Consider the following 27,689-nt stretch of genomic DNA (forward strand, 5'->3'; position numbering starts at 1 on the left):
GTCCTGGCTGTGGAGGGGCCTGGGTCCAAGGGGAGCAAACTGAGGTGGGCAGAGGGAGGGGCCCAGGCCCAGCCTGGAGCCCAGGTGAGGAGCAGAGGGAAGGCTGAGGGACCCCCGGGGAATCCATCTCAGCGCCTGGCGTCCACAGTCCTGGGAAGCCCTGGGCTTGGTGGCCTGCTGTGAGTCCACAGACGCCCCTGGGGGTCTCTGGGCAGTGAGGGCCTTGGTGTGAAGGTGTGGGCTCGGCTCAACAAGGGGGCGTCCCAGGACCCGCCGGGGCTCAAGGTGAGGACCCTGACGGAGGACAGCATGGGCCCCACAGATCCCCGCCCCTGCTGTCAGCCCTGGGAGGGCCTGGGTGGGATGAGCACTCGTGGGGCCCTGACTTCCTCACACCCGGGTCTCCGAGGGACGGGGGTCCTGCGATGAGGGGCGGGGCCTCGGGTGGCCAGAGGCTAGACGACACGACGCCTAAGTGACGACCCTGAGGGAAAACTGAGGGGACCCCGAACCCGGAAAAGAGGCCATCCCACAGAAAGGGGCCCTTGCTATCAGCTGTCCGGAGGCCCGAGGGCAGGACAGGCCCCCGTGTTGTGTCGTGACTGCGGCACCCTGGTCTCACAGAGACCGGGGACTTCGTGTGAGATGAGGGGGGGACCCTCAGATCTGCAGAGGAGAGAATCCCAGGTCCCACTGGGAGTGAAGGTGACGACCGCGAGCGAGCAGTGAGGGACCCTGGACCCCAAAACACAGTCGGTCCTGGGAGGCCATAGGTCGGAATAAGCACCGGCGGCATTTCCCGCCATCCGGGTCTCGGAGGGACTGGGGTCCTGGGATGAGGGGCGGGGCTTCGGGGGTTCCAAGGGGAGGCTACATGCCGCCTGAGTCAAAGTGAGGACCCCGAGGGAGAACGGAGGGACCCTGGACCCCAAAACACAGTCGGTCCTGGGAGGCCATAGGTCGGAATAAGCACCGGCGGCATTTCCCGCCATCCGGGTCTCGGAGGGACTGGGGTCCTGGGATGAGGGGCGGGGCTTCGGGGGTTCCAAGGGGAGGCTACATGCCGCCTGAGTCAAAGTGAGGACCCCGAGGGAGAACGGAGGGACCCTGGACCCCAAAACACAGTCGGTCCTGGGAGGCCATAGGTCGGAATAAGCACCGGCGGCATTTCCCGCCATCCGGGTCTCGGAGGGACTGGGGTCCTGGGATGAGGGGCGGGGCTTCGGGGGTTCCAAGGGGAGGCTACATGCCGCCTGAGTCAAAGTGAGGACCCCGAGGGAGAACAGAGGGATCCTGGACCCCAAGACAGTGTTGGATCTTGGAGGCCTTGGGGCAGGGTGACCACCTGCGGCGTTTCCTGCCATCCGGGTCTCGGAGGGACTGGGGTCCTGGGATGAGGGGCGGGGCCTCGGGGGCTCCAAGGGGAGGCTATCTGCCGCCTGAGTCAAAGTGAGGACCCCGAGGGAGAACGGAGGGATCCTGGACCCCAAGACACTGTTGGATCTTGGAGGCCTTGGGGCAGGGTGACCACCTGCGGCGTTTCCTGCCATCCGGGTCTCGGAGGGACTGGGGTCATGGGATGAGGGGCGGGGCCTCGGGGGCTCCAAGGGGAGGCTACATGCCGCCTGAGTCAAAGTGAGGACCCTCAAGCAGGAAGGAGGGGCCCCTGAACCCAGAAAAGTGGCCATCCCACAGAGAGTCGCCCTTGCTTTCAGCTGTCCGGCGGCCCGAGGGGACGACAGCCCACGTGGTTTGTCCTGACTTCCGCATCCGAGTCTCAGACAGACCTGGGACATAGTGAAAGGGCGGGGGCCTCAGGTCTGCGGAGGAGAGAATCTCAGGGCCGCCTGGGAGTGAAGGTGACGACCGCGAGTTAGCATTCAGGGACCCTGGACCCCAAAACAGAGTCAGTCCTGGGAGGCCATGGGGCGGGAGGACCTCGGGCAGCAGTTCCTGAAATGCGGGTCTCAGAGGGACTGGGGTCTTGGTATGACGGGCGGGGCCTCAGGTGGGCTGAGAGGGGAATCCCAGGTCCTGCCAGGAGTCAAGGTGACCCCGAGGGAGGAGTGAGGGACCCGAGATCCCAGAACAGAGGGGACGCAACCGATCCTGCCCCTGCTGTCAGCCCTGGGAGGCCTCAATGCGGGATGAGCACACGTGGTGTGTCCTGACTTCGGCATCCAGGGCTCAGAGAGACCGGGGACCTACTATCAGGATGGGGCCCTCAGGTGGTTGCAGAGCAGAATCCCAGGTCCCGCTTGGAGTCCCGGTGAGGACCCTGAGTTAGCGCGGACAGGACCTCCCACCCTAGAAGAGTGGGAACCTGCCAGAGCCCAGGCCTCCTGCCAGCACGCGGGTCCAGGGCTGTGCCACAGTGTAGATCCGAGGTCTCCCCTCCTTTCTCTCCCAGGGGCTCCAGACACCGGGAAGGCCTAGGTCTGAGACACGTGTTCTCGGGTCACAGAGCACAGGAGGCTGGCAGTGCCAGGACTGAAGGTGAGGTGTGGGCCCTGAGTGTGTACCCGGGGGCTCCCGGAACAGAGGGGACCCCGCGAGGCCAACGTCCACTCCACACACCCCGTGTTGCCCCCAGAACCTCGGGCTGTGCCGGCTGCACCCTGAGGAGCCGCCTCACTTCCCCCGTCAGGTTCACAGACGACCGTCCACCAGGAGGAGAGCCCCTGTGAGGCCGAGGGCACCCCTGAAGAGGAGACCTGTAAGTAGCCTTTGTCAGAGCCCCCCACGGTGGGTTTCTCAGCCCGGGCCACTGACACTCCCTTTCTTCCCCAGGCCCGTGGGTCCCCATCTGTCACCCCTGCCCTCGCTGCTCTCAGCTGCCCGACACCACTCACCGTGCCTCCCGTTCAGATGCGTGACCTCCACCACACTGAAGCCGACTTTCACGACCCAAGAGAGGCTGAGGATTCCGAGGATGAGCAGGACATTTGGGTTGAGGAGGAGGAGGGCGCATCCCCGTTGTCTCCCTCCTCCTCCTCCTCCTCCTCCTCCTTCTCCTCCTCGTCTTCCTACTCAGTCCTGTTCCTGGGCAGTGGCGAGGAGGTGGCTGATTCTGGGACACCCAGTCCCGCGCAGAGCCCTCAGGGTGTCTGCCCCTCCCCCACAGCCGTGGCAGCCCCTCCCTGGAGCCAGTCGGAAGACAATGGCCTCAGAAGCCAAGGTGAGGAGGGGCCCAGCACCGGGCAGGACCCGGCAGATGCCGAGTCCCGGCTCCACGATGCATTACATTTGATGATGGTTGACCTGATGGGCTTCCTGCTCCACAAGTACCGCACAAAGCAGCCGACCTCAAAAGAGGAAATGCTGAATGCGGTCCTCAGAGATGACCAGGACCACTTCCCTGCGGTCTTGAGCCAAGCCTCTGAGTGTCTGCAGCTGGTCTTTGGGGTGGATGTGAAGGAGGTGGACCCCAGGGAGCACTTGTATGTCCTGGTCCCCACCCTGGGCCTCACCTACGATGGCATGCAGGACGATGGGCAGAGCATTCCCAAGACTGGCCTCCTGCTGATACTTCTGGGTGTGATTGTCCTGGAGGGCGACTTTGCTCCTGAGGAGGCAGTCTGGGGAGCACTTAGCAAGATGGGGCTGTGTGCTGGGAGGGAGCACTTCATCTATGGGGAGCCCAGGGAGCTCATCACCAACGTGTGGGTGCGGGAGGGGTACGTGGAGTACCGGCAGGTGGCCAACAGCGATCCCGCTCGCCACGAGTTCCTGTGGGGTCCCCGGGCCTACACGGAGACCAGCAAGCTGCAAGTCCTGGAACATTTCCTCAGGATCAATAGAAGGGGTCCCAGTTCTTTCCCGTCCCTGTCTGAAGAGCGAGTGAGTGATGAGGAAGAGGGGGCCTGAGCCAGACTTGCAGCTGGGCTCCTTCTAGGCCCCTGTCCGGCAGCTTCTCCTGCCGGGCAGGAAGTGAGGCTGACTCTTCACTGTGTGTCTGAGGAGCAAGGAGTCAGCATCCTAAGTAGTGAGGGCCCGGGCCAGTGGGGGGGACACGGTGTACAGCATCTCTGGGCTCCTGTTCTCTACAATGATATGGAAGTTCATCTTCATTTCCTTTAGTGATGTTTCAGATGTTATTCGTTTTAATAAATATCAATATACTTTATTTTATTATACAGTCTTTTTAAAGATTACATTTTATTTACAGTTATGAGAAAATATTGGTTATATACGCCTTGTTCTGCAATACATTCTTGAACCTTCCTTACACCCAATAGTTTGTACTTCCCACTCCCTCACCCCTGTATTGCCCCTTGCCCCTCACCCCTCCCCACTGGTAATCACTAGTTTGTTCTCTATGAGCCTGCTTCTTCTTTGTTATACTCACTAGTTTGTTGTATTTTTTAGAGTCCACATATAAATTGATATCATACAGTATTTGTCTTTCTCTGTCTGATTTATTTCACTTAGCATAATGTCCTCCAAGTCCATCCATCTTGCTGCAAACGGCAAAATTTTGTTTTTTATGGCTGAGTAGTATTCCGGGGTGTGTGTGTGTGTGTGTGTGTGTGTGTGTCTGTGTGTGTGTGTCCATTCATCTGCTGATGGACATTTAGGTTCCTTCCACATCTTGGCAATTGTAGATAACGCTGCTATGAATATTGGGTGCGTGTATCTTTTCAAATTAGTATCTGGTTTTTTTTTTGTTTTGTTTTTTTTTTTGAGATGTATACCCAGGAATGGAATTGCTGGGTCACTTGGTAGTTCTAGTTTTAGTTTTTTGAGAAACGGCATACTGTTTTCCAGAGTGGTCACACCAATTTACATCCCCACCAACAGTGTAGGAGGGATCCCTTCTCTCCACATCTTCGCCAACATTTGCTATTTGCGTTCCTTTTGAAGGTAGCCATTCTGACAGGTATAAGGTGATATGTCATTGTGGTTTTGATTTGCATTTCCCTGATGGTTAATTATACTGAGCATCTTTTCACGTGCCTGCTGGCCACCTGCATTTCCTCTTTGGACAAATGTCTATTGTGTTGTTCTGCCCGTTTTTAGTTGGGTCATTTGTTTTTTTGATGTTGAATTGTATGAGCTGTTTATATATGGTGGTTATTGCTCCCTTGTCAGTTGTAACGTTTGCAAATATTTTCTCCCCTTCAGTAGGTTGTTGTTTTAATTTAGTCAGTGGGTTCCCTTGCTGTGCAGAAGCTTTTAAGTATAATTAGGTCCCCGCTGTTTATTTTTCCTTTTATTTCCTTTGTTTTTGGACATGGATCCAAAAAGTTATTGCTGTAATTTATGTCAGAGAGTGTTCTGCCTATGTTTTCCTCTAGGAGTATTATAGTATCCAGTCTTAAATGTAGATCTTTAATCTATTTTGAGTTTATTTTTGTATATGGTGTTAGAGAATGTTCTAAGTTCATTGTTTGACAGGTAGCTGTCCAGTTTTCCCAGAGCCACTTATTGAAGAGACTGTCTTTTCTCCATTCAATATCCTTGCTTCCTTTGTCGTACATTAATTGACGGTAAGTGTGTGGGTTTACTTCTCGCCTCTCTATCCTGTTCCATTGATCTGTGTGTCTGTTTGGGGGCCAGAACCGCACTGTTTTGATTACTACAGCTTTGTAGTATAGTCCAATGTCAGGGAGCATGATTTCTCCAGCTCTGTTCTTCATTCCCAAGATTGTTTTAGCTATTGGGGTTCTTTTCTTTTTCCAGACACTTTTTTAAATTATTTGTTCTGGTTCTGAGAAAAATGCCATTGTTATTTTGACAGGGATTGCTTTGAATCTGTAGATTGCCTTGGGTAGTATGGTCACTGGGTTGTTTGGTCAACAACACTGATTCTTCCAATCCAAGAACACGGTATATCTTTCCATCTGTTGGTGTCATCTTCAGCTTCTTGCATCAGTGTCTTGTAGTTATTGGAGTACAGGTCTTTGGTCTCCTTAGCTAGGTTTATTACTAGATTATTTATTCTCTTTGATGTGATGGTAAATGGGATTGTTTCCTTAATTTCTCTTTCTGATACTCCTTTGTTAGTGTATAAGATGCAACAGATTTCTGTATATTAATAATAATATTAAATAAGCTTCAGTATCTTAGTTTGTGAATGATATTGATTATACACGTACTGGTACTTAGGCAGCCCAAGACTGAGTTTTGCTATTTTGTAAAACAAATTGGGAAAGTTTCCATCATACTGTGTCATGCCAAAGTAGGTAACACCGCATCGGAATAGAAATTTACTTGGAAATGTGAGAGTGATCAGCACTAAAATCGGTGGGGTCAAGAAAGAGAGAAGTAAAAGTAAACGATAGGTAATTATTGGCTCCTTATCCCTTTTCTTCTGTCAGTCTATAAAATTATAATTATGTGTGTATAACCTGGATTTGTCTGGCTTAGTTAAGAAAGTAGGAGAAAATCAACCTGGATCAGTAGGATCCCTGCTCACCATCTCAGTTCATCCGCAGACGTTCACCGAGCCTCTCCTCTCTGGAGGGCTCGGTGTTAGCAGTGGGGACACTCGGAAAAGCAGGACAGCCCACACCTAGGATAGTCTAGGAGCCGCAGTCACATCGGGAAGTTGGTGAAAGGTCTCCTAAGTCCCATAGGGCAAATAAAAATAGGGCGAGGGGGTGGGGGTCCGGGAGAGAGCACCCAAGTGTAAGTGCCCAGCGCCAGGGCAGTTCGGGGCTTTGGGAAGCTGGGGGGGAGGTCCTTCTGTGGGAGGTGATGGTAATGAAGCTGGGTGGTGGCGGCAGGCAGACGTGCAGACGGCGCTTGTTAGTGGTGAGAGGAACGTGTCAGGTGGGAGATTGCTCTGAGAAGTCCCTCTGGGATCGTGGATACATCTCCTGGGCGAGGGGGGAAGGTGTACTTTGTTCAGGGATGCTTAGAGACCTGGTTATCCTGCCTGAGCTGCTAGGACACTCAGAATGCTCCAACTGCAGGGAGGAGTGGCGTTTGACGTGGCTCACAGTGTACTCCGTCCTGGCATATATAGTTGAAGAGGTTTGGTAACCGCCCCAAACTTGGGGTAGGATTTACTGGGGTGTGTTCTTGGAAACGGTCTGCTGGACACTTACACTGATGGGTCAGCTCCCCTCGATGGTCAGAATCCAAAGCCATAGATGAGGAATGGTCCTGGACATCGCAGGGAGGAAACACCCACCGAGGCTGAATTCCAAACAGGGAATCCACCTCCGGCCCTCCCGACAGCCCTGGGAGACCCCCGGGCACGGGGTCCGGATGTGACGGGCGCTGATGCCCCCTCCCTGGGGGGTGAGAGAGGTGAGGGCCTGGGTGAGGGAGGCCGGCTTCAGGTCTGCACAGGGAAGGAGCCCAGCGCTGCCAGGAGTCAAGGTAGAACCGTGTGGAGGGACTCGGGTTGCAGGGAATCCAGGTCGGTTCTGCTGTCAGCCCTGGGAGACCGCAGGCAGGGTTGCGGGGATCAGTGCCCCAACCCCCACCCCCGCTTCCCTCTCGGGGGTCCTGGCTGTGGAGGGGCCTGGGTCCAAGGGGAGCAAACTGAGGTGGGCAGAGGGAGGGGCCCAGGCCCAGCCTGGAGCCCAGGTGAGGAGCAGAGGGAAGGCTGAGGGACCCCCGGGGAATCCATCTCAGCGCCTGGCGTCCACAGTCCTGGGAAGCCCTGGGCTTGGTGGCCTGCTGTGAGTCCACAGACGCCCCTGGGGGTCTCTGGGCAGTGAGGGCCTTGGTGTGAAGGTGTGGGCTCGGCTCAACAAGGGGGCGTCCCAGGACCCGCCGGGGCTCAAGGTGAGGACCCTGACGGAGGACAGCATGGGCCCCACAGATCCCCGCCCCTGCTGTCAGCCCTGGGAGGGCCTGGGTGGGATGAGCACTCGTGGGGCCCTGACTTCCTCACACCCGGGTCTCCGAGGGACGGGGGTCCTGCGATGAGGGGCGGGGCCTCGGGTGGCCAGAGGCTAGACGACACGACGCCTAAGTGACGACCCTGAGGGAAAACTGAGGGGACCCCGAACCCGGAAAAGAGGCCATCCCACAGAAAGGGGCCCTTGCTATCAGCTGTCCGGAGGCCCGAGGGCAGGACAGGCCCCCGTGTTGTGTCGTGACTGCGGCACCCTGGTCTCACAGAGACCGGGGACTTCGTGTGAGATGAGGGGGGGACCCTCAGATCTGCAGAGGAGAGAATCCCAGGTCCCACTGGGAGTGAAGGTGACGACCGCGAGCGAGCAGTGAGGGACCCTGGACCCCAAAACACAGTCGGTCCTGGGAGGCCATAGGTCGGAATAAGCACCGGCGGCATTTCCCGCCATCCGGGTCTCGGAGGGACTGGGGTCCTGGGATGAGGGGCGGGGCTTCGGGGGTTCCAAGGGGAGGCTACATGCCGCCTGAGTCAAAGTGAGGACCCCGAGGGAGAACGGACGGATCTTGCACCCCGGGACAGTGTTGGACCTTGGAGGCCTTGGGGCAGGGTGACCACCTGCGGCGTTTCCTGCCATCCGGGTCTCGGAGGGACTGGGGTCATGGGATGAGGGGCGGGGCCTCGGGGGCTCCAAGGGGAGGCTACATGCCGCCTGAGTCAAAGTGAGGACCCTCAAGCAGGAAGGAGGGGCCCCTGAACCCAGAAAAGTGGCCATCCCACAGAGAGTCGCCCTTGCTTTCAGCTGTCCGGCGGCCCGAGGGGACGACAGCCCACGTGGTTTGTCCTGACTTCCGCATCCGAGTCTCAGACAGACCTGGGACATAGTGAAAGGGCGGGGGCCTCAGGTCTGCGGAGGAGAGAATCTCAGGGCCGCCTGGGAGTGAAGGTGACGACCGCGAGTTAGCATTCAGGGACCCTGGACCCCAAAACAGAGTCAGTCCTGGGAGGCCATGGGGCGGGAGGACCTCGGGCAGCAGTTCCTGAAATGCGGGTCTCAGAGGGACTGGGGTCTTGGTATGACGGGCGGGGCCTCAGGTGGGCTGAGAGGGGAATCCCAGGTCCTGCCAGGAGTCAAGGTGACCCCGAGGGAGGAGTGAGGGACCCGAGATCCCAGAACAGAGGGGACGCAACCGATCCTGCCCCTGCTGTCAGCCCTGGGAGGCCTCAATGCGGGATGAGCACACGTGGTGTGTCCTGACTTCGGCATCCAGGGCTCAGAGAGACCGGGGACCTACTATCAGGATGGGGCCCTCAGGTGGTTGCAGAGCAGAATCCCAGGTCCCGCTTGGAGTCCCGGTGAGGACCCTGAGTTAGCGCGGACAGGACCTCCCACCCTAGAAGAGTGGGAACCTGCCAGAGCCCAGGCCTCCTGCCAGCACGCGGGTCCAGGGCTGTGCCACAGTGTAGATCCGAGGTCTCCCCTCCTTTCTCTCCCAGGGGCTCCAGACACCGGGAAGGCCTAGGTCTGAGACACGTGTTCTCGGGTCACAGAGCACAGGAGGCTGGCAGTGCCAGGACTGAAGGTGAGGTGTGGGCCCTGAGTGTGTACCCGGGGGCTCCCGGAACAGAGGGGACCCCGCGAGGCCAACGTCCACTCCACACACCCCGTGTTGCCCCCAGAACCTCGGGCTGTGCCGGCTGCACCCTGAGGAGCCGCCTCACTTCCCCCGTCAGGTTCACAGACGACCGTCCACCAGGAGGAGAGCCCCTGTGAGGCCGAGGGCACCCCTGAAGAGGAGACCTGTAAGTAGCCTTTGTCAGAGCCCCCCACGGTGGGTTTCTCAGCCCGGGCCACTGACACTCCCTTTCTTCCCCAGGCCCGTGGGTCCCCATCTGTCACCCCTGCCCTCGCTGCTCTCAGCTGCCCGACACCACTCACCGTGCCTCCCGTTCAGATGCGTGACCTCCACCACACTGAAGCCGACTTTCACGACCCAAGAGAGGCTGAGGATTCCGAGGATGAGCAGGACATTTGGGTTGAGGAGGAGGAGGGCGCATCCCCGTTGTCTCCCTCCTCCTCCTCCTCCTCCTCCTCCTTCTCCTCCTCGTCTTCCTACTCAGTCCTGTTCCTGGGCAGTGGCGAGGAGGTGGCTGATTCTGGGACACCCAGTCCCGCGCAGAGCCCTCAGGGTGTCTGCCCCTCCCCCACAGCCGTGGCAGCCCCTCCCTGGAGCCAGTCGGAAGACAATGGCCTCAGAAGCCAAGGTGAGGAGGGGCCCAGCACCGGGCAGGACCCGGCAGATGCCGAGTCCCGGCTCCACGATGCATTACATTTGATGATGGTTGACCTGATGGGCTTCCTGCTCCACAAGTACCGCACAAAGCAGCCGACCTCAAAAGAGGAAATGCTGAATGCGGTCCTCAGAGATGACCGGGACCACTTCCCTGCGGTCTTGAGCCAAGCCTCTGAGTGTCTGCAGCTGGTCTTTGGGGTGGATGTGAAGGAGGTGGACCCCAGGGAGCACTTGTATGTCCTGGTCCCCACCCTGGGCCTCACCTACGATGGCATGCAGGACGATGGGCAGAGCATTCCCAAGACTGGCCTCCTGCTGATACTTCTGGGTGTGATTGTCCTGGAGGGCGACTTTGCTCCTGAGGAGGCAGTCTGGGGAGCACTTAGCAAGATGGGGCTGTGTGCTGGGAGGGAGCACTTCATCTATGGGGAGCCCAGGGAGCTCATCACCAACGTGTGGGTGCGGGAGGGGTACGTGGAGTACCGGCAGGTGGCCAACAGCGATCCCGCTCGCCACGAGTTCCTGTGGGGTCCCCGGGCCTACACGGAGACCAGCAAGCTGCAAGTCCTGGAACATTTCCTCAGGATCAATAGAAGGGGTCCCAGTTCTTTCCCGTCCCTGTCTGAAGAGCGAGTGAGTGATGAGGAAGAGGGGGCCTGAGCCAGACTTGCAGCTGGGCTCCTTCTAGGCCCCTGTCCGGCAGCTTCTCCTGCCGGGCAGGAAGTGAGGCTGACTCTTCACTGTGTGTCTGAGGAGCAAGGAGTCAGCACCCTAAGTAGTGAGGGCCCGGGCCAGTGGGGGGGACACGGTGTACAGCATCTCTGGGCTCCTGTTCTCTACAATGATATGGAAGTTCATCTTCATTTCCTTTAGTGATGTTTCAGATGTTATTCGTTTTAATAAATATCAATATACTTTATTTTATTATACAGTCTTTTTAAAGATTACATTTTATTTACAGTTATGAGAAAATATTGGTTATATACGCCTTGTTCTGCAATACATTCTTGAACCTTCCTTACACCCAATAGTTTGTACTTCCCACTCCCTCACCCCTGTATTGCCCCTTGCCCCTCACCCCTCCCCACTGGTAATCACTAGTTTGTTCTCTATGAGCCTGCTTCTTCTTTGTTATACTCACTAGTTTGTTGTATTTTTTAGAGTCCACATATAAATTGATATCATACAGTATTTGTCTTTCTCTGTCTGATTTATTTCACTTAGCATAATGTCCTCCAAGTCCATCCATCTTGCTGCAAACGGCAAAATTTTGTTTTTTATGGCTGAGTAGTATTCCGGGGTGTGTGTGTGTGTGTGTGTGTGTGTGTGTGTGTCTGTGTGTGTGTCCATTCATCTGCTGATGGACATTTAGGTTCCTTCCACATCTTGGCAATTGTAGATAACGCTGCTATGAATATTGGGTGCGTGTATCTTTTCAAATTAGTATCTGGTTTTTTTTTTTGTTTTTTTTTTTTTTTTGAGATGTATACCCAGGAATGGAATTGCTGGGTCACTTGGTAGTTCTAGTTTTAGTTTTTTGAGAAACGGCATACTGTTTTCCAGAGTGGTCACACCAATTTACATCCCCACCAACAGTGTAGGAGGGATCCCTTCTCTCCACATCTTCGCCAACATTTGCTATTTGCGTTCCTTTTGAAGGTAGCCATTCTGACAGGTATAAGGTGATATGTCATTGTGGTTTTGATTTGCATTTCCCTGATGGTTAATTATACTGAGCATCTTTTCACGTGCCTGCTGGCCACCTGCATTTCCTCTTTGGACAAATGTCTATTGTGTTGTTCTGCCCGTTTTTAGTTGGGTCATTTGTTTTTTTGATGTTGAATTGTATGAGCTGTTTATATATGGTGGTTATTGCTCCCTTGTCAGTTGTAACGTTTGCAAATATTTTCTCCCCTTCAGTAGGTTGTTGTTTTAATTTAGTCAGTGGGTTCCCTTGCTGTGCAGAAGCTTTTAAGTATAATTAGGTCCCCGCTGTTTATTTTTCCTTTTATTTCCTTTGTTTTTGGACATGGATCCAAAAAGTTATTGCTGTAATTTATGTCAGAGAGTGTTCTGCCTATGTTTTCCTCTAGGAGTATTATAGTATCCAGTCTTAAATGTAGATCTTTAATCTATTTTGAGTTTATTTTTGTATATAGTGTTAGAGAATGTTCTAAGTTCATTGTTTGACAGGTAGCTGTCCAGTTTTCCCAGAGCCACTTATTGAAGAGACTGTCTTTTCTCCATTCAATATCCTTGCTTCCTTTGTCGTACATTAATTGACGGTAAGTGTGTGGGTTTACTTCTCGCCTCTCTATCCTGTTCCATTGATCTGTGTGTCTGTTTGGGGGCCAGAACCGCACTGTTTTGATTACTACAGCTTTGTAGTATAGTCCAATGTCAGGGAGCATGATTTCTCCAGCTCTGTTCTTCATTCCCAAGATTGTTTTAGCTATTGGGGTTCTTTTCTTTTTCCAGACACTTTTTTAAATTATTTGTTCTGGTTCTGAGAAAAATGCCATTGTTATTTTGACAGGGATTGCTTTGAATCTGTAGATTGCCTTGGGTAGTATGGTCACTGGGTTGTTTGGTCAACAACACTGATTCTTCCAATCCAAGAACACGGTATATCTTTCCATCTGTTGGTGTCATCTTCAGCTTCTTGCATCAGTGTCTTGTAGTTATTGGAGTACAGGTCTTTGGTCTCCTTAGCTAGGTTTATTACTAGATTATTTATTCTCTTTGATGTGATGGTAAATGGGATTGTTTCCTTAATTTCTCTTTCTGATACTCCTTTGTTAGTGTATAAGATGCAACAGATTTCTGTATATTAATAATAATATTAAATAAGCTTCAGTATCTTAGTTTGTGAATGATATTGATTATACACGTACTGGTACTTAGGCAGCCCAAGACTGAGTTTTGCTATTTTGTAAAACAAATTGGGAAAGTTTCCATCATACTGTGTCATGCCAAAGTAGGTAACACCGCATCGGAATAGAAATTTACTTGGAAATGTGAGAGTGATCAGCACTAAAATCGGTGGGGTCAAGAAAGAGAGAAGTAAAAGTAAACGATAGGTAATTATTGGCTCCTTATCCCTTTTCTTCTGTCAGTCTATAAAATTATAATTATGTGTGTATAACCTGGATTTGTCTGGCTTAGTTAAGAAAGTAGGAGAAAATCAACCTGGATCAGTAGGATCCCTGCTCACCATCTCAGTTCATCCGCAGACGTTCACCGAGCCTCTCCTCTCTGGAGGGCTCGGTGTTAGCAGTGGGGACACTCGGAAAAGCAGGACAGCCCACACCTAGGATAGTCTAGGAGCCGCAGTCACATCGGGAAGTTGGTGAAAGGTCTCCTAAGTCCCATAGGGCAAATAAAAATAGGGCGAGGGGGTGGGGGTCCGGGAGAGAGCACCCAAGTGTAAGTGCCCAGCGCCAGGGCAGTTCGGGGCTTTGGGAAGCTGGGGGGGAGGTCCTTCTGTGGGAGGTGATGGTAATGAAGCTGGGTGGTGGCGGCAGGCAGACGTGCAGACGGCGCTTGTTAGTGGTGAGAGGAACGTGTCAGGTGGGAGATTGCTCTGAGAAGTCCCTCTGGGATCGTGGATACATCTCCTGGGCGAGGGGGGAAGGTGTACTTTGTTCAGGGATGCTTAGAGACCTGGTTATCCTGCCTGAGCTGCTAGGACACTCAGAATGCTCCAACTGCAGGGAGGAGTGGCGTTTGACGTGGCTCACAGTGTACTCCGTCCTGGCATATATAGTTGAAGAGGTTTGGTAACCGCCCCAAACTTGGGGTAGGATTTACTGGGGTGTGTTCTTGGAAACGGTCTGCTGGACACTTACACTGATGGGTCAGCTCCCCTCGATGGTCAGAATCCAAAGCCATAGATGAGGAATGGTCCTGGACATCGCAGGGAGGAAACACCCACCGAGGCTGAATTCCAAACAGGGAATCCACCTCCGGCCCTCCCGACAGCCCTGGGAGACCCCCGGGCACGGGGTCCGGATGTGACGGGCGCTGATGCCCCCTCCCTGGGGGGTGAGAGAGGTGAGGGCCTGGGTGAGGGAGGCCGGCTTCAGGTCTGCACAGGGAAGGAGCCCAGCGCTGCCAGGAGTCAAGGTAGAACCGTGTGGAGGGACTCGGGTTGCAGGGAATCCAGGTCGGTTCTGCTGTCAGCCCTGGGAGACCGCAGGCAGGGTTGCGGGGATCAGTGCCCCAACCCCCACCCCCGCTTCCCTCTCGGGGGTCCTGGCTGTGGAGGGGCCTGGGTCCAAGGGGAGCAAACTGAGGTGGGCAGAGGGAGGGGCCCAGGCCCAGCCTGGAGCCCAGGTGAGGAGCAGAGGGAAGGCTGAGGGACCCCCGGGGAATCCATCTCAGCGCCTGGCGTCCACAGTCCTGGGAAGCCCTGGGCTTGGTGGCCTGCTGTGAGTCCACAGACGCCCCTGGGGGTCTCTGGGCAGTGAGGGCCTTGGTGTGAAGGTGTGGGCTCGGCTCAACAAGGGGGCGTCCCAGGACCCGCCGGGGCTCAAGGTGAGGACCCTGACGGAGGACAGCATGGGCCCCACAGATCCCCGCCCCTGCTGTCAGCCCTGGGAGGGCCTGGGTGGGATGAGCACTCGTGGGGCCCTGACTTCCTCACACCCGGGTCTCCGAGGGACGGGGGTCCTGCGATGAGGGGCGGGGCCTCGGGTGGCCAGAGGCTAGACGACACGACGCCTAAGTGACGACCCTGAGGGAAAACTGAGGGGACCCCGAACCCGGAAAAGAGGCCATCCCACAGAAAGGGGCCCTTGCTATCAGCTGTCCGGAGGCCCGAGGGCAGGACAGGCCCCCGTGTTGTGTCGTGACTGCGGCACCCTGGTCTCACAGAGACCGGGGACTTCGTGTGAGATGAGGGGGGGACCCTCAGATCTGCAGAGGAGAGAATCCCAGGTCCCACTGGGAGTGAAGGTGACGACCGCGAGCGAGCAGTGAGGGACCCTGGACCCCAAAACACAGTCGGTCCTGGGAGGCCATAGGTCGGAATAAGCACCGGCGGCATTTCCCGCCATCCGGGTCTCGGAGGGACTGGGGTCCTGGGATGAGGGGCGGGGCTTCGGGGGTTCCAAGGGGAGGCTACATGCCGCCTGAGTCAAAGTGAGGACCCCGAGGGAGAACGGACGGATCTTGCACCCCGGGACAGTGTTGGACCTTGGAGGCCTTGGGGCAGGGTGACCACCTGCGGCGTTTCCTGCCATCCGGGTCTCGGAGGGACTGGGGTCATGGGATGAGGGGCGGGGCCTCGGGGGCTCCAAGGGGAGGCTACATGCCGCCTGAGTCAAAGTGAGGACCCTCAAGCAGGAAGGAGGGGCCCCTGAACCCAGAAAAGTGGCCATCCCACAGAGAGTCGCCCTTGCTTTCAGCTGTCCGGCGGCCCGAGGGGACGACAGCCCACGTGGTTTGTCCTGACTTCCGCATCCGAGTCTCAGACAGACCTGGGACATAGTGAAAGGGCGGGGGCCTCAGGTCTGCGGAGGAGAGAATCTCAGGGCCGCCTGGGAGTGAAGGTGACGACCGCGAGTTAGCATTCAGGGACCCTGGACCCCAAAACAGAGTCAGTCCTGGGAGGCCATGGGGCGGGAGGACCTCGGGCAGCAGTTCCTGAAATGCGGGTCTCAGAGGGACTGGGGTCTTGGTATGACGGGCGGGGCCTCAGGTGGGCTGAGAGGGGAATCCCAGGTCCTGCCAGGAGTCAAGGTGACCCCGAGGGAGGAGTGAGGGACCCGAGATCCCAGAACAGAGGGGACGCAACCGATCCTGCCCCTGCTGTCAGCCCTGGGAGGCCTCAATGCGGGATGAGCACACGTGGTGTGTCCTGACTTCGGCATCCAGGGCTCAGAGAGACCGGGGACCTACTATCAGGATGGGGCCCTCAGGTGGTTGCAGAGCAGAATCCCAGGTCCCGCTTGGAGTCCCGGTGAGGACCCTGAGTTAGCGCGGACAGGACCTCCCACCCTAGAAGAGTGGGAACCTGCCAGAGCCCAGGCCTCCTGCCAGCACGCGGGTCCAGGGCTGTGCCACAGTGTAGATCCGAGGTCTCCCCTCCTTTCTCTCCCAGGGGCTCCAGACACCGGGAAGGCCTAGGTCTGAGACACGTGTTCTCGGGTCACAGAGCACAGGAGGCTGGCAGTGCCAGGACTGAAGGTGAGGTGTGGGCCCTGAGTGTGTACCCGGGGGCTCCCGGAACAGAGGGGACCCCGCGAGGCCAACGTCCACTCCACACACCCCGTGTTGCCCCCAGAACCTCGGGCTGTGCCGGCTGCACCCTGAGGAGCCGCCTCACTTCCCCCGTCAGGTTCACAGACGACCGTCCACCAGGAGGAGAGCCCCTGTGAGGCCGAGGGCACCCCTGAAGAGGAGACCTGTAAGTAGCCTTTGTCAGAGCCCCCCACGGTGGGTTTCTCAGCCCGGGCCACTGACACTCCCTTTCTTCCCCAGGCCCGTGGGTCCCCATCTGTCACCCCTGCCCTCGCTGCTCTCAGCTGCCCGACACCACTCACCGTGCCTCCCGTTCAGATGCGTGACCTCCACCACACTGAAGCCGACTTTCACGACCCAAGAGAGGCTGAGGATTCCGAGGATGAGCAGGACATTTGGGTTGAGGAGGAGGAGGGCGCATCCCCGTTGTCTCCCTCCTCCTCCTCCTCCTCCTCCTCCTCCTCCTTCTCCTCCTCGTCTTCCTACTCAGTCCTGTTCCTGGGCAGTGGCGAGGAGGTGGCTGATTCTGGGACACCCAGTCCCGCGCAGAGCCCTCAGGGTGTCTGCCCCTCCCCCACAGCCGTGGCAGCCCCTCCCTGGAGCCAGTCGGAAGACAATGGCCTCAGAAGCCAAGGTGAGGAGGGGCCCAGCACCGGGCAGGACCCGGCAGATGCCGAGTCCCGGCTCCACGATGCATTACATTTGATGATGGTTGACCTGATGGGCTTCCTGCTCCACAAGTACCGCACAAAGCAGCCGACCTCAAAAGAGGAAATGCTGAATGCGGTCCTCAGAGATGACCGGGACCACTTCCCTGCGGTCTTGAGCCAAGCCTCTGAGTGTCTGCAGCTGGTCTTTGGGGTGGATGTGAAGGAGGTGGACCCCAGGGAGCACTTGTATGTCCTGGTCCCCACCCTGGGCCTCACCTACGATGGCATGCAGGACGATGGGCAGAGCATTCCCAAGACTGGCCTCCTGCTGATACTTCTGGGTGTGATTGTCCTGGAGGGCGACTTTGCTCCTGAGGAGGCAGTCTGGGGAGCACTTAGCAAGATGGGGCTGTGTGCTGGGAGGGAGCACTTCATCTATGGGGAGCCCAGGGAGCTCATCACCAACGTGTGGGTGCGGGAGGGGTACGTGGAGTACCGGCAGGTGGCCAACAGCGATCCCGCTCGCCACGAGTTCCTGTGGGGTCCCCGGGCCTACACGGAGACCAGCAAGCTGCAAGTCCTGGAACATTTCCTCAGGATCAATAGAAGGGGTCCCAGTTCTTTCCCGTCCCTGTCTGAAGAGCGAGTGAGTGATGAGGAAGAGGGGGCCTGAGCCAGACTTGCAGCTGGGCTCCTTCTAGGCCCCTGTCCGGCAGCTTCTCCTGCCGGGCAGGAAGTGAGGCTGACTCTTCACTGTGTGTCTGAGGAGCAAGGAGTCAGCATCCTAAGTAGTGAGGGCCCGGGCCAGTGGGGGGGACACGGTGTACAGCATCTCTGGGCTCCTGTTCTCTACAATGATATGGAAGTTCATCTTCATTTCCTTTAGTGATGTTTCAGATGTTATTCGTTTTAATAAATATCAATATACTTTATTTTATTATACAGTCTTTTTAAAGATTACATTTTATTTACAGTTATGAGAAAATATTGGTTATATACCCCTTGTTCTGCAATACATTCTTGAACCTTCCTTACACCCAATAGTTTGTACTTCCCACTCCCTCACCCCTGTATTGCCCCTTGCCCCTCACCCCTCCCCACTGGTAATCACTAGTTTGTTCTCTATGAGCCTGCTTCTTCTTTGTTATACTCACTAGTTTGTTGTATTTTTTAGAGTCCACATATAAATTGATATCATACAGTATTTGTCTTTCTCTGTCTGATTTATTTCACTTAGCATAATGTCCTCCAAGTCCATCCATCTTGCTGCAAACGGCAAAATTTTGTTTTTTATGGCTGAGTAGTATTCCGGGGTGTGTGTGTGTGTGTGTGTGTGTGTGTGTGTGTCTGTGTGTGTGTCCATTCATCTGCTGATGGACATTTAGGTTCCTTCCACATCTTGGCAATTGTAGATAACGCTGCTATGAATATTGGGTGCGTGTATCTTTTCAAATTAGTATCTGGTTTTTTTTTTTGTTTTTTTTTTTTTTTGAGATGTATACCCAGGAATGGAATTGCTGGGTCACTTGGTAGTTCTAGTTTTAGTTTTTTGAGAAACGGCATACTGTTTTCCAGAGTGGTCACACCAATTTACATCCCCACCAACAGTGTAGGAGGGATCCCTTCTCTCCACATCTTCACCAACATTTGCTATTTGCGTTCCTTTTGAAGGTAGCCATTCTGACAGGTATAAGGTGATATGTCATTGTGGTTTTGATTTGCATTTCCCTGATGGTTAATTATACTGAGCATCTTTTCACGTGCCTGCTGGCCACCTGCATTTCCTCTTTGGACAAATGTCTATTGTGTTGTTCTGCCCGTTTTTAGTTGGGTCATTTGTTTTTTTGATGTTGAATTGTATGAGCTGTTTATATATGGTGGTTATTGCTCCCTTGTCAGTTGTAACGTTTGCAAATATTTTCTCCCCTTCAGTAGGTTGTTGTTTTAATTTAGTCAGTGGGTTCCCTTGCTGTGCAGAAGCTTTTAAGTATAATTAGGTCCCCGCTGTTTATTTTTCCTTTTATTTCCTTTGTTTTTGGACATGGATCCAAAAAGTTATTGCTGTAATTTATGTCAGAGAGTGTTCTGCCTATGTTTTCCTCTAGGAGTATTATAGTATCCAGTCTTAAATGTAGATCTTTAATCTATTTTGAGTTTATTTTTGTATATGGTGTTAGAGAATGTTCTAAGTTCATTGTTTGACAGGTAGCTGTCCAGTTTTCCCAGAGCCACTTATTGAAGAGACTGTCTTTTCTCCATTCAATATCCTTGCTTCCTTTGTCGTACATTAATTGACGGTAAGTGTGTGGGTTTACTTCTCGCCTCTCTATCCTGTTCCATTGATCTGTGTGTCTGTTTGGGGGCCAGAACCGCACTGTTTTGATTACTACAGCTTTGTAGTATAGTCCAATGTCAGGGAGCATGATTTCTCCAGCTCTGTTCTTCATTCCCAAGATTGTTTTAGCTATTGGGGTTCTTTTCTTTTTCCAGACACTTTTTTAAATTATTTGTTCTGGTTCTGAGAAAAATGCCATTGTTATTTTGACAGGGATTGCTTTGAATCTGTAGATTGCCTTGGGTAGTATGGTCACTGGGTTGTTTGGTCAACAACACTGATTCTTCCAATCCAAGAACACGGTATATCTTTCCATCTGTTGGTGTCATCTTCAGCTTCTTGCATCAGTGTCTTGTAGTTATTGGAGTACAGGTCTTTGGTCTCCTTAGCTAGGTTTATTACTAGATTATTTATTCTCTTTGATGTGATGGTAAATGGGATTGTTTCCTTAATTTCTCTTTCTGATACTCCTTTGTTAGTGTGTAAGATGCAACAGATTTCTGTATATTAATAATAATATTAAATAAGCTTCAGTATCTTAGTTTGTGAATGATATTGATTATACACGTACTGGTACTTAGGCAGCCCAAGACTGAGTTTTGCTATTTTGTAAAACAAATTGGGAAAGTTTCCATCATACTGTGTCATGCCAAAGTAGGTAACACCGCATCGGAATAGAAATTTACTTGGAAATGTGAGAGTGATCAGCACTAAAATCGGTGGGGTCAAGAAAGAGAGAAGTAAAAGTAAACGATAGGTAATTATTGGCTCCTTATCCCTTTTCTTCTGTCAGTCTATAAAATTATAATTATGTGTGTATAACCTGGATTTGTCTGGCTTAGTTAAGAAAGTAGGAGAAAATCAACCTGGATCAGTAGGATCCCTGCTCACCATCTCAGTTCATCCGCAGACGTTCACCGAGCCTCTCCTCTCTGGAGGGCTCGGTGTTAGCAGTGGGGACACTCGGAAAAGCAGGACAGCCCACACCTAGGATAGTCTAGGAGCCGCAGTCACATCGGGAAGTTGGTGAAAGGTCTCCTAAGTCCCATAGGGCAAATAAAAATAGGGCGAGGGGGTGGGGGTCCGGGAGAGAGCACCCAAGTGTAAGTGCCCAGCGCCAGGGCAGTTCGGGGCTTTGGGAAGCTGGGGGGGAGGTCCTTCTGTGGGAGGTGATGGTAATGAAGCTGGGTGGTGGCGGCAGGCAGACGTGCAGACGGCGCTTGTTAGTGGTGAGAGGAACGTGTCAGGTGGGAGATTGCTCTGAGAAGTCCCTCTGGGATCGTGGATACATCTCCTGGGCGAGGGGGGAAGGTGTACTTTGTTCAGGGATGCTTAGAGACCTGGTTATCCTGCCTGAGCTGCTAGGACACTCAGAATGCTCCAACTGCAGGGAGGAGTGGCGTTTGACGTGGCTCACAGTGTACTCCGTCCTGGCATATATAGTTGAAGAGGTTTGGTAACCGCCCCAAACTTGGGGTAGGATTTACTGGGGTGTGTTCTTGGAAACGGTCTGCTGGACACTTACACTGATGGGTCAGCTCCCCTCGATGGTCAGAATCCAAAGCCATAGATGAGGAATGGTCCTGGACATCGCAGGGAGGAAACACCCACCGAGGCTGAATTCCAAACAGGGAATCCACCTCCGGCCCTCCCGACAGCCCTGGGAGACCCCCGGGCACGGGGTCCGGATGTGACGGGCGCTGATGCCCCCTCCCTGGGGGGTGAGAGAGGTGAGGGCCTGGGTGAGGGAGGCCGGCTTCAGGTCTGCACAGGGAAGGAGCCCAGCGCTGCCAGGAGTCAAGGTAGAACCGTGTGGAGGGACTCGGGTTGCAGGGAATCCAGGTCGGTTCTGCTGTCAGCCCTGGGAGACCGCAGGCAGGGTTGCGGGGATCAGTGCCCCAACCCCCACCCCCGCTTCCCTCTCGGGGGTCCTGGCTGTGGAGGGGCCTGGGTCCAAGGGGAGCAAACTGAGGTGGGCAGAGGGAGGGGCCCAGGCCCAGCCTGGAGCCCAGGTGAGGAGCAGAGGGAAGGCTGAGGGACCCCCGGGGAATCCATCTCAGCGCCTGGCGTCCACAGTCCTGGGAAGCCCTGGGCTTGGTGGCCTGCTGTGAGTCCACAGACGCCCCTGGGGGTCTCTGGGCAGTGAGGGCCTTGGTGTGAAGGTGTGGGCTCGGCTCAACAAGGGGGCGTCCCAGGACCCGCCGGGGCTCAAGGTGAGGACCCTGACGGAGGACAGCATGGGCCCCACAGATCCCCGCCCCTGCTGTCAGCCCTGGGAGGGCCTGGGTGGGATGAGCACTCGTGGGGCCCTGACTTCCTCACACCCGGGTCTCCGAGGGACGGGGGTCCTGCGATGAGGGGCGGGGCCTCGGGTGGCCAGAGGCTAGACGACACGACGCCTAAGTGACGACCCTGAGGGAAAACTGAGGGGACCCCGAACCCGGAAAAGAGGCCATCCCACAGAAAGGGGCCCTTGCTATCAGCTGTCCGGAGGCCCGAGGGCAGGACAGGCCCCCGAGTTGTGTCGTGACTGCGGCACCCTGGTCTCACAGAGACCGGGGACTTCGTGTGAGATGAGGGGGGGACCCTCAGATCTGCAGAGGAGAGAATCCCAGGTCCCACTGGGAGTGAAGGTGACGACCGCGAGCGAGCAGTGAGGGACCCTGGACCCCAAAACACAGTCGGTCCTGGGAGGCCATAGGTCGGAATAAGCACCGGCGGCGTTTCCCGCCATCCGGGTCTCGGAGGGACTGGGGTCCTGGGATGAGGGGCGGGGCTTCGGGGGTTCCAAGGGGAGGCTACATGCCGCCTGAGTCAAAGTGAGGACCCCGAGGGAGAACGGAGGGACCCTGGACCCCAAAACACAGTCGGTCCTGGGAGGCCATAGGTCGGAATAAGCACCGGCGGCATTTCCCGCCATCCGGGTCTCGGAGGGACTGGGGTCCTGGGATGAGGGGCGGGGCTTCGGGGGTTCCAAGGGGAGGCTACATGCCGCCTGAGTCAAAGTGAGGACCCCGAGGGAGAACGGAGGGATCCTGGACCCCAAGACAGTGTTGGATCTTGGAGGCCTAGGGGCAGGGTGACCACCTGCGGCGTTTCCTGCCATCCGGGTCTCGGAGGGACTGGGGTCCTGGGATGAGGGGCGGGGCCTCGGGGGCTCCAAGGGGAGGCTATCTGCCGCCTGAGTCAAAGTGAGGACCCCGAGGGGGAACGGACGGATCTTGCACCCCGGGACAGTGTTGGACCTTGGAGGCCTTGGGGCAGGGTGACCACCTGCGGCGTTTCCTGCCATCCGGGTCTCGGAGGGACTGGGGTCATGGGATGAGGGGCGGGGCCTCGGGGGCTCCAAGGGGAGGCTACATGCCGCCTGAGTCAAAGTGAGGACCCTCAAGCAGGAAGGAGGGGCCCCTGAACCCAGAAAAGTGGCCATCCCACAGAGAGTCGCCCTTGCTTTCAGCTGTCCGGCGGCCCGAGGGGACGACAGCCCACGTGGTTTGTCCTGACTTCCGCATCCGAGTCTCAGACAGACCTGGGACATAGTGAAAGGGCGGGGGCCTCAGGTCTGCGGAGGAGAGAATCTCAGGGCCGCCTGGGAGTGAAGGTGACGACCGCGAGTTAGCATTCAGGGACCCTGGACCCCAAAACAGAGTCAGTCCTGGGAGGCCATGGGGCGGGAGGACCTCGGGCAGCAGTTCCTGAAATGCGGGTCTCAGAGGGACTGGGGTCTTGGTATGACGGGCGGGGCCTCAGGTGGGCTGAGAGGGGAATCCCAGGTCCTGCCAGGAGTCAAGGTGACCCCGAGGGAGGAGTGAGGGACCCGAGATCCCAGAACAGAGGGGACGCAACCGATCCTGCCCCTGCTGTCAGCCCTGGGAGGCCTCAATGCGGGATGAGCACACGTGGTGTGTCCTGACTTCGGCATCCAGGGCTCAGAGAGACCGGGGACCTACTATCAGGATGGGGCCCTCAGGTGGTTGCAGAGCAGAATCCCAGGTCCCGCTTGGAGTCCCGGTGAGGACCCTGAGTTAGCGCGGACAGGACCTCCCACCCTAGAAGAGTGGGAACCTGCCAGAGCCCAGGCCTCCTGCCAGCACGCGGGTCCAGGGCTGTGCCACAGTGTAGATCCGAGGTCTCCCCTCCTTTCTCTCCCAGGGGCTCCAGACACCGGGAAGGCCTAGGTCTGAGACACGTGTTCTCGGGTCACAGAGCACAGGAGGCTGGCAGTGCCAGGACTGAAGGTGAGGTGTGGGCCCTGAGTGTGTACCCGGGGGCTCCCGGAACAGAGGGGACCCCGCGAGGCCAACGTCCACTCCACACACCCCGTGTTGCCCCCAGAACCTCGGGCTGTGCCGGCTGCACCCTGAGGAGCCGCCTCACTTCCCCCGTCAGGTTCACAGACGACCGTCCACCAGGAGGAGAGCCCCTGTGAGGCCGAGGGCACCCCTGAAGAGGAGACCTGTAAGTAGCCTTTGTCAGAGCCCCCCACGGTGGGTTTCTCAGCCCGGGCCACTGACACTCCCTTTCTTCCCCAGGCCCGTGGGTCCCCATCTGTCACCCCTGCCCTCGCTGCTCTCAGCTGCCCGACACCACTCACCGTGCCTCCCGTTCAGATGCGTGACCTCCACCACACTGAAGCCGACTTTCACGACCCAAGAGAGGCTGAGGATTCCGAGGATGAGCAGGACATTTGGGTTGAGGAGGAGGAGGGCGCATCCCCGTTGTCTCCCTCCTCCTCCTCCTCCTCCTCCTCCTTCTCCTCCTCGTCTTCCTACTCAGTCCTGTTCCTGGGCAGTGGCGAGGAGGTGGCTGATTCTGGGACACCCAGTCCCGCGCAGAGCCCTCAGGGTGTCTGCCCCTCCCCCACAGCCGTGGCAGCCCCTCCCTGGAGCCAGTCGGAAGACAATGGCCTCAGAAGCCAAGGTGAGGAGGGGCCCAGCACCGGGCAGGACCCGGCAGATGCCGAGTCCCGGCTCCACGATGCATTACATTTGATGATGGTTGACCTGATGGGCTTCCTGCTCCACAAGTACCGCACAAAGCAGCCGACCTCAAAAGAGGAAATGCTGAATGCGGTCCTCAGAGATGACCGGGACCACTTCCCTGCGGTCTTGAGCCAAGCCTCTGAGTGTCTGCAGCTGGTCTTTGGGGTGGATGTGAAGGAGGTGGACCCCAGGGAGCACTTGTATGTCCTGGTCCCCACCCTGGGCCTCACCTACGATGGCATGCAGGACGATGGGCAGAGCATTCCCAAGACTGGCCTCCTGCTGATACTTCTGGGTGTGATTGTCCTGGAGGGCGACTTTGCTCCTGAGGAGGCAGTCTGGGGAGCACTTAGCAAGATGGGGCTGTGTGCTGGGAGGGAGCACTTCATCTATGGGGAGCCCAGGGAGCTCATCACCAACGTGTGGGTGCGGGAGGGGTACGTGGAGTACCGGCAGGTGGCCAACAGCGATCCCGCTCGCCACGAGTTCCTGTGGGGTCCCCGGGCCTACACGGAGACCAGCAAGCTGCAAGTCCTGGAACATTTCCTCAGGATCAATAGAAGGGGTCCCAGTTCTTTCCCGTCCCTGTCTGAAGAGCGAGTGAGTGATGAGGAAGAGGGGGCCTGAGCCAGACTTGCAGCTGGGCTCCTTCTAGGCCCCTGTCCGGCAGCTTCTCCTGCCGGGCAGGAAGTGAGGCTGACTCTTCACTGTGTGTCTGAGGAGCAAGGAGTCAGCATCCTAAGTAGTGAGGGCCCGGGCCAGTGGGGGGGACACGGTGTACAGCATCTCTGGGCTCCTGTTCTCTACAATGATATGGAAGTTCATCTTCATTTCCTTTAGTGATGTTTCAGATGTTATTCGTTTTAATAAATATCAATATACTTTATTTTATTATACAGTCTTTTTAAAGATTACATTTTATTTACAGTTATGAGAAAATATTGGTTATATACCCCTTGTTCTGCAATACATTCTTGAACCTTCCTTACACCCAATAGTTTGTACTTCCCACTCCCTCACCCCTGTATTGCCCCTTGCCCCTCACCCCTCCCCACTGGTAATCACTAGTTTGTTCTCTATGAGCCTGCTTCTTCTTTGTTATACTCACTAGTTTGTTGTATTTTTTAGAGTCCACATATAAATTGATATCATACAGTATTTGTCTTTCTCTGTCTGATTTATTTCACTTAGCATAATGTCCTCCAAGTCCATCCATCTTGCTGCAAACGGCAAAATTTTGTTTTTTATGGCTGAGTAGTATTCCGGGGTGTGTGTGTGTGTGTGTGTGTGTGTGTGTGTGTGTCTGTGTGTGTGTCCATTCATCTGCTGATGGACATTTAGGTTCCTTCCACATCTTGGCAATTGTAGATAACGCTGCTATGAATATTGGGTGCGTGTATCTTTTCAAATTAGTATCTGGTTTTTTTTTTTGTTTTTTTTTTTTTTTGAGATGTATACCCAGGAATGGAATTGCTGGGTCACTTGGTAGTTCTAGTTTTAGTTTTTTGAGAAACGGCATACTGTTTTCCAGAGTGGTCACACCAATTTACATCCCCACCAACAGTGTAGGAGGGATCCCTTCTCTCCACATCTTCACCAACATTTGCTATTTGCGTTCCTTTTGAAGGTAGCCATTCTGACAGGTATAAGGTGATATGTCATTGTGGTTTTGATTTGCATTTCCCTGATGGTTAATTATACTGAGCATCTTTTCACGTGCCTGCTGGCCACCTGCATTTCCTCTTTGGACAAATGTCTATTGTGTTGTTCTGCCCGTTTTTAGTTGGGTCATTTGTTTTTTTGATGTTGAATTGTATGAGCTGTTTATATATGGTGGTTATTGCTCCCTTGTCAGTTGTAACGTTTGCAAATATTTTCTCCCCTTCAGTAGGTTGTTGTTTTAATTTAGTCAGTGGGTTCCCTTGCTGTGCAGAAGCTTTTAAGTATAATTAGGTCCCCGCTGTTTATTTTTCCTTTTATTTCCTTTGTTTTTGGACATGGATCCAAAAAGTTATTGCTGTAATTTATGTCAGAGAGTGTTCTGCCTATGTTTTCCTCTAGGAGTATTATAGTATCCAGTCTTAAATGTAGATCTTTAATCTATTTTGAGTTTATTTTTGTATATGGTGTTAGAGAATGTTCTAAGTTCATTGTTTGACAGGTAGCTGTCCAGTTTTCCCAGAGCCACTTATTGAAGAGACTGTCTTTTCTCCATTCAATATCCTTGCTTCCTTTGTCGTACATTAATTGACGGTAAGTGTGTGGGTTTACTTCTCGCCTCTCTATCCTGTTCCATTGATCTGTGTGTCTGTTTGGGGGCCAGAACCGCACTGTTTTGATTACTACAGCTTTGTAGTATAGTCCAATGTCAGGGAGCATGATTTCTCCAGCTCTGTTCTTCATTCCCAAGATTGTTTTAGCTATTGGGGTTCTTTTCTTTTTCCAGACACTTTTTTAAATTATTTGTTCTGGTTCTGAGAAAAATGCCATTGTTATTTTGACAGGGATTGCTTTGAATCTGTAGATTGCCTTGGGTAGTATGGTCACTGGGTTGTTTGGTCAACAACACTGATTCTTCCAATCCAAGAACACGGTATATCTTTCCATCTGTTGGTGTCATCTTCAGCTTCTTGCATCAGTGTCTTGTAGTTATTGGAGTACAGGTCTTTGGTCTCCTTAGCTAGGTTTATTACTAGATTATTTATTCTCTTTGATGTGATGGTAAATGGGATTGTTTCCTTAATTTCTCTTTCTGATACTCCTTTGTTAGTGTGTAAGATGCAACAGATTTCTGTATATTAATAATAATATTAAATAAGCTTCAGTATCTTAGTTTGTGAATGATATTGATTATACACGTACTGGTACTTAGGCAGCCCAAGACTGAGTTTTGCTATTTTGTAAAACAAATTGGGAAAGTTTCCATCATACTGTGTCATGCCAAAGTAGGTAACACCGCATCGGAATAGAAATTTACTTGGAAATGTGAGAGTGATCAGCACTAAAATCGGTGGGGTCAAGAAAGAGAGAAGTAAAAGTAAACGATAGGTAATTATTGGCTCCTTATCCCTTTTCTTCTGTCAGTCTATAAAATTATAATTATGTGTGTATAACCTGGATTTGTCTGGCTTAGTTAAGAAAGTAGGAGAAAATCAACCTGGATCAGTAGGATCCCTGCTCACCATCTCAGTTCATCCGCAGACGTTCACCGAGCCTCTCCTCTCTGGAGGGCTCGGTGTTAGCAGTGGGGACACTCGGAAAAGCAGGACAGCCCACACCTAGGATAGTCTAGGAGCCGCAGTCACATCGGGAAGTTGGTGAAAGGTCTCCTAAGTCCCATAGGGCAAATAAAAATAGGGCGAGGGGGTGGGGGTC

General features: G+C 54.4%; 4 protein-coding genes across 4 annotated transcripts; all 4 read left to right on the plus strand.

Moving 5' to 3' along the window:
• The first annotated feature begins 2,678 nt into the window (after window positions 1–2,678).
• LOC135320107 (melanoma-associated antigen 8-like) lies at window positions 2,679–4,102 on the plus strand. Its single transcript, XM_064482664.1, has one exon. The coding sequence runs from the start codon at window positions 2,869–2,871 to the stop codon at window positions 3,865–3,867; it is 999 nt and encodes a 332-aa protein (XP_064338734.1). The 5' UTR covers window positions 2,679–2,868; the 3' UTR covers window positions 3,868–4,102.
• Window positions 4,103–9,765: 5,663 nt separating this feature from the next.
• LOC135320180 (melanoma-associated antigen 8-like) lies at window positions 9,766–10,764 on the plus strand. Its single transcript, XM_064482870.1, has one exon. The coding sequence runs from the start codon at window positions 9,766–9,768 to the stop codon at window positions 10,762–10,764; it is 999 nt and encodes a 332-aa protein (XP_064338940.1).
• Window positions 10,765–16,665: 5,901 nt separating this feature from the next.
• Window positions 16,666–17,670, plus strand: LOC135320181 (melanoma-associated antigen 8-like). Its single transcript, XM_064482871.1, has one exon. It carries the CDS (start codon window positions 16,666–16,668, stop codon window positions 17,668–17,670), a length of 1,005 nt encoding a protein of 334 aa, XP_064338941.1.
• A 6,272-nt stretch (window positions 17,671–23,942) lies between these two features.
• Window positions 23,943–24,941, plus strand: LOC135320182 (melanoma-associated antigen 8-like). The gene has a single exon (XM_064482875.1). It carries the CDS (start codon window positions 23,943–23,945, stop codon window positions 24,939–24,941), a length of 999 nt encoding a protein of 332 aa, XP_064338945.1.
• The last annotated feature ends 2,748 nt before the right edge of the window (window positions 24,942–27,689 follow it).

Source organism: Camelus dromedarius, chromosome X (assembly GCF_036321535.1).
Source record: "Camelus dromedarius isolate mCamDro1 chromosome X, mCamDro1.pat, whole genome shotgun sequence".
Classification (NCBI taxonomy): Eukaryota; Metazoa; Chordata; class Mammalia; order Artiodactyla; family Camelidae; genus Camelus; species Camelus dromedarius.

Excerpts from the sequence above, each read along its gene's own strand:
- LOC135320180 (XM_064482870.1), top strand. The coding sequence starts at position 9,766 with ATGCGTGACCTCCACCACACTGAAGCCGACTTTCACGACCCAAGAGAG.
- LOC135320181 (XM_064482871.1), top strand. The coding sequence starts at position 16,666 with ATGCGTGACCTCCACCACACTGAAGCCGACTTTCACGACCCAAGAGAG.
- LOC135320182 (XM_064482875.1), top strand. The coding sequence starts at position 23,943 with ATGCGTGACCTCCACCACACTGAAGCCGACTTTCACGACCCAAGAGAG.
- LOC135320107 (XM_064482664.1), top strand. The coding sequence starts at position 2,869 with ATGCGTGACCTCCACCACACTGAAGCCGACTTTCACGACCCAAGAGAG.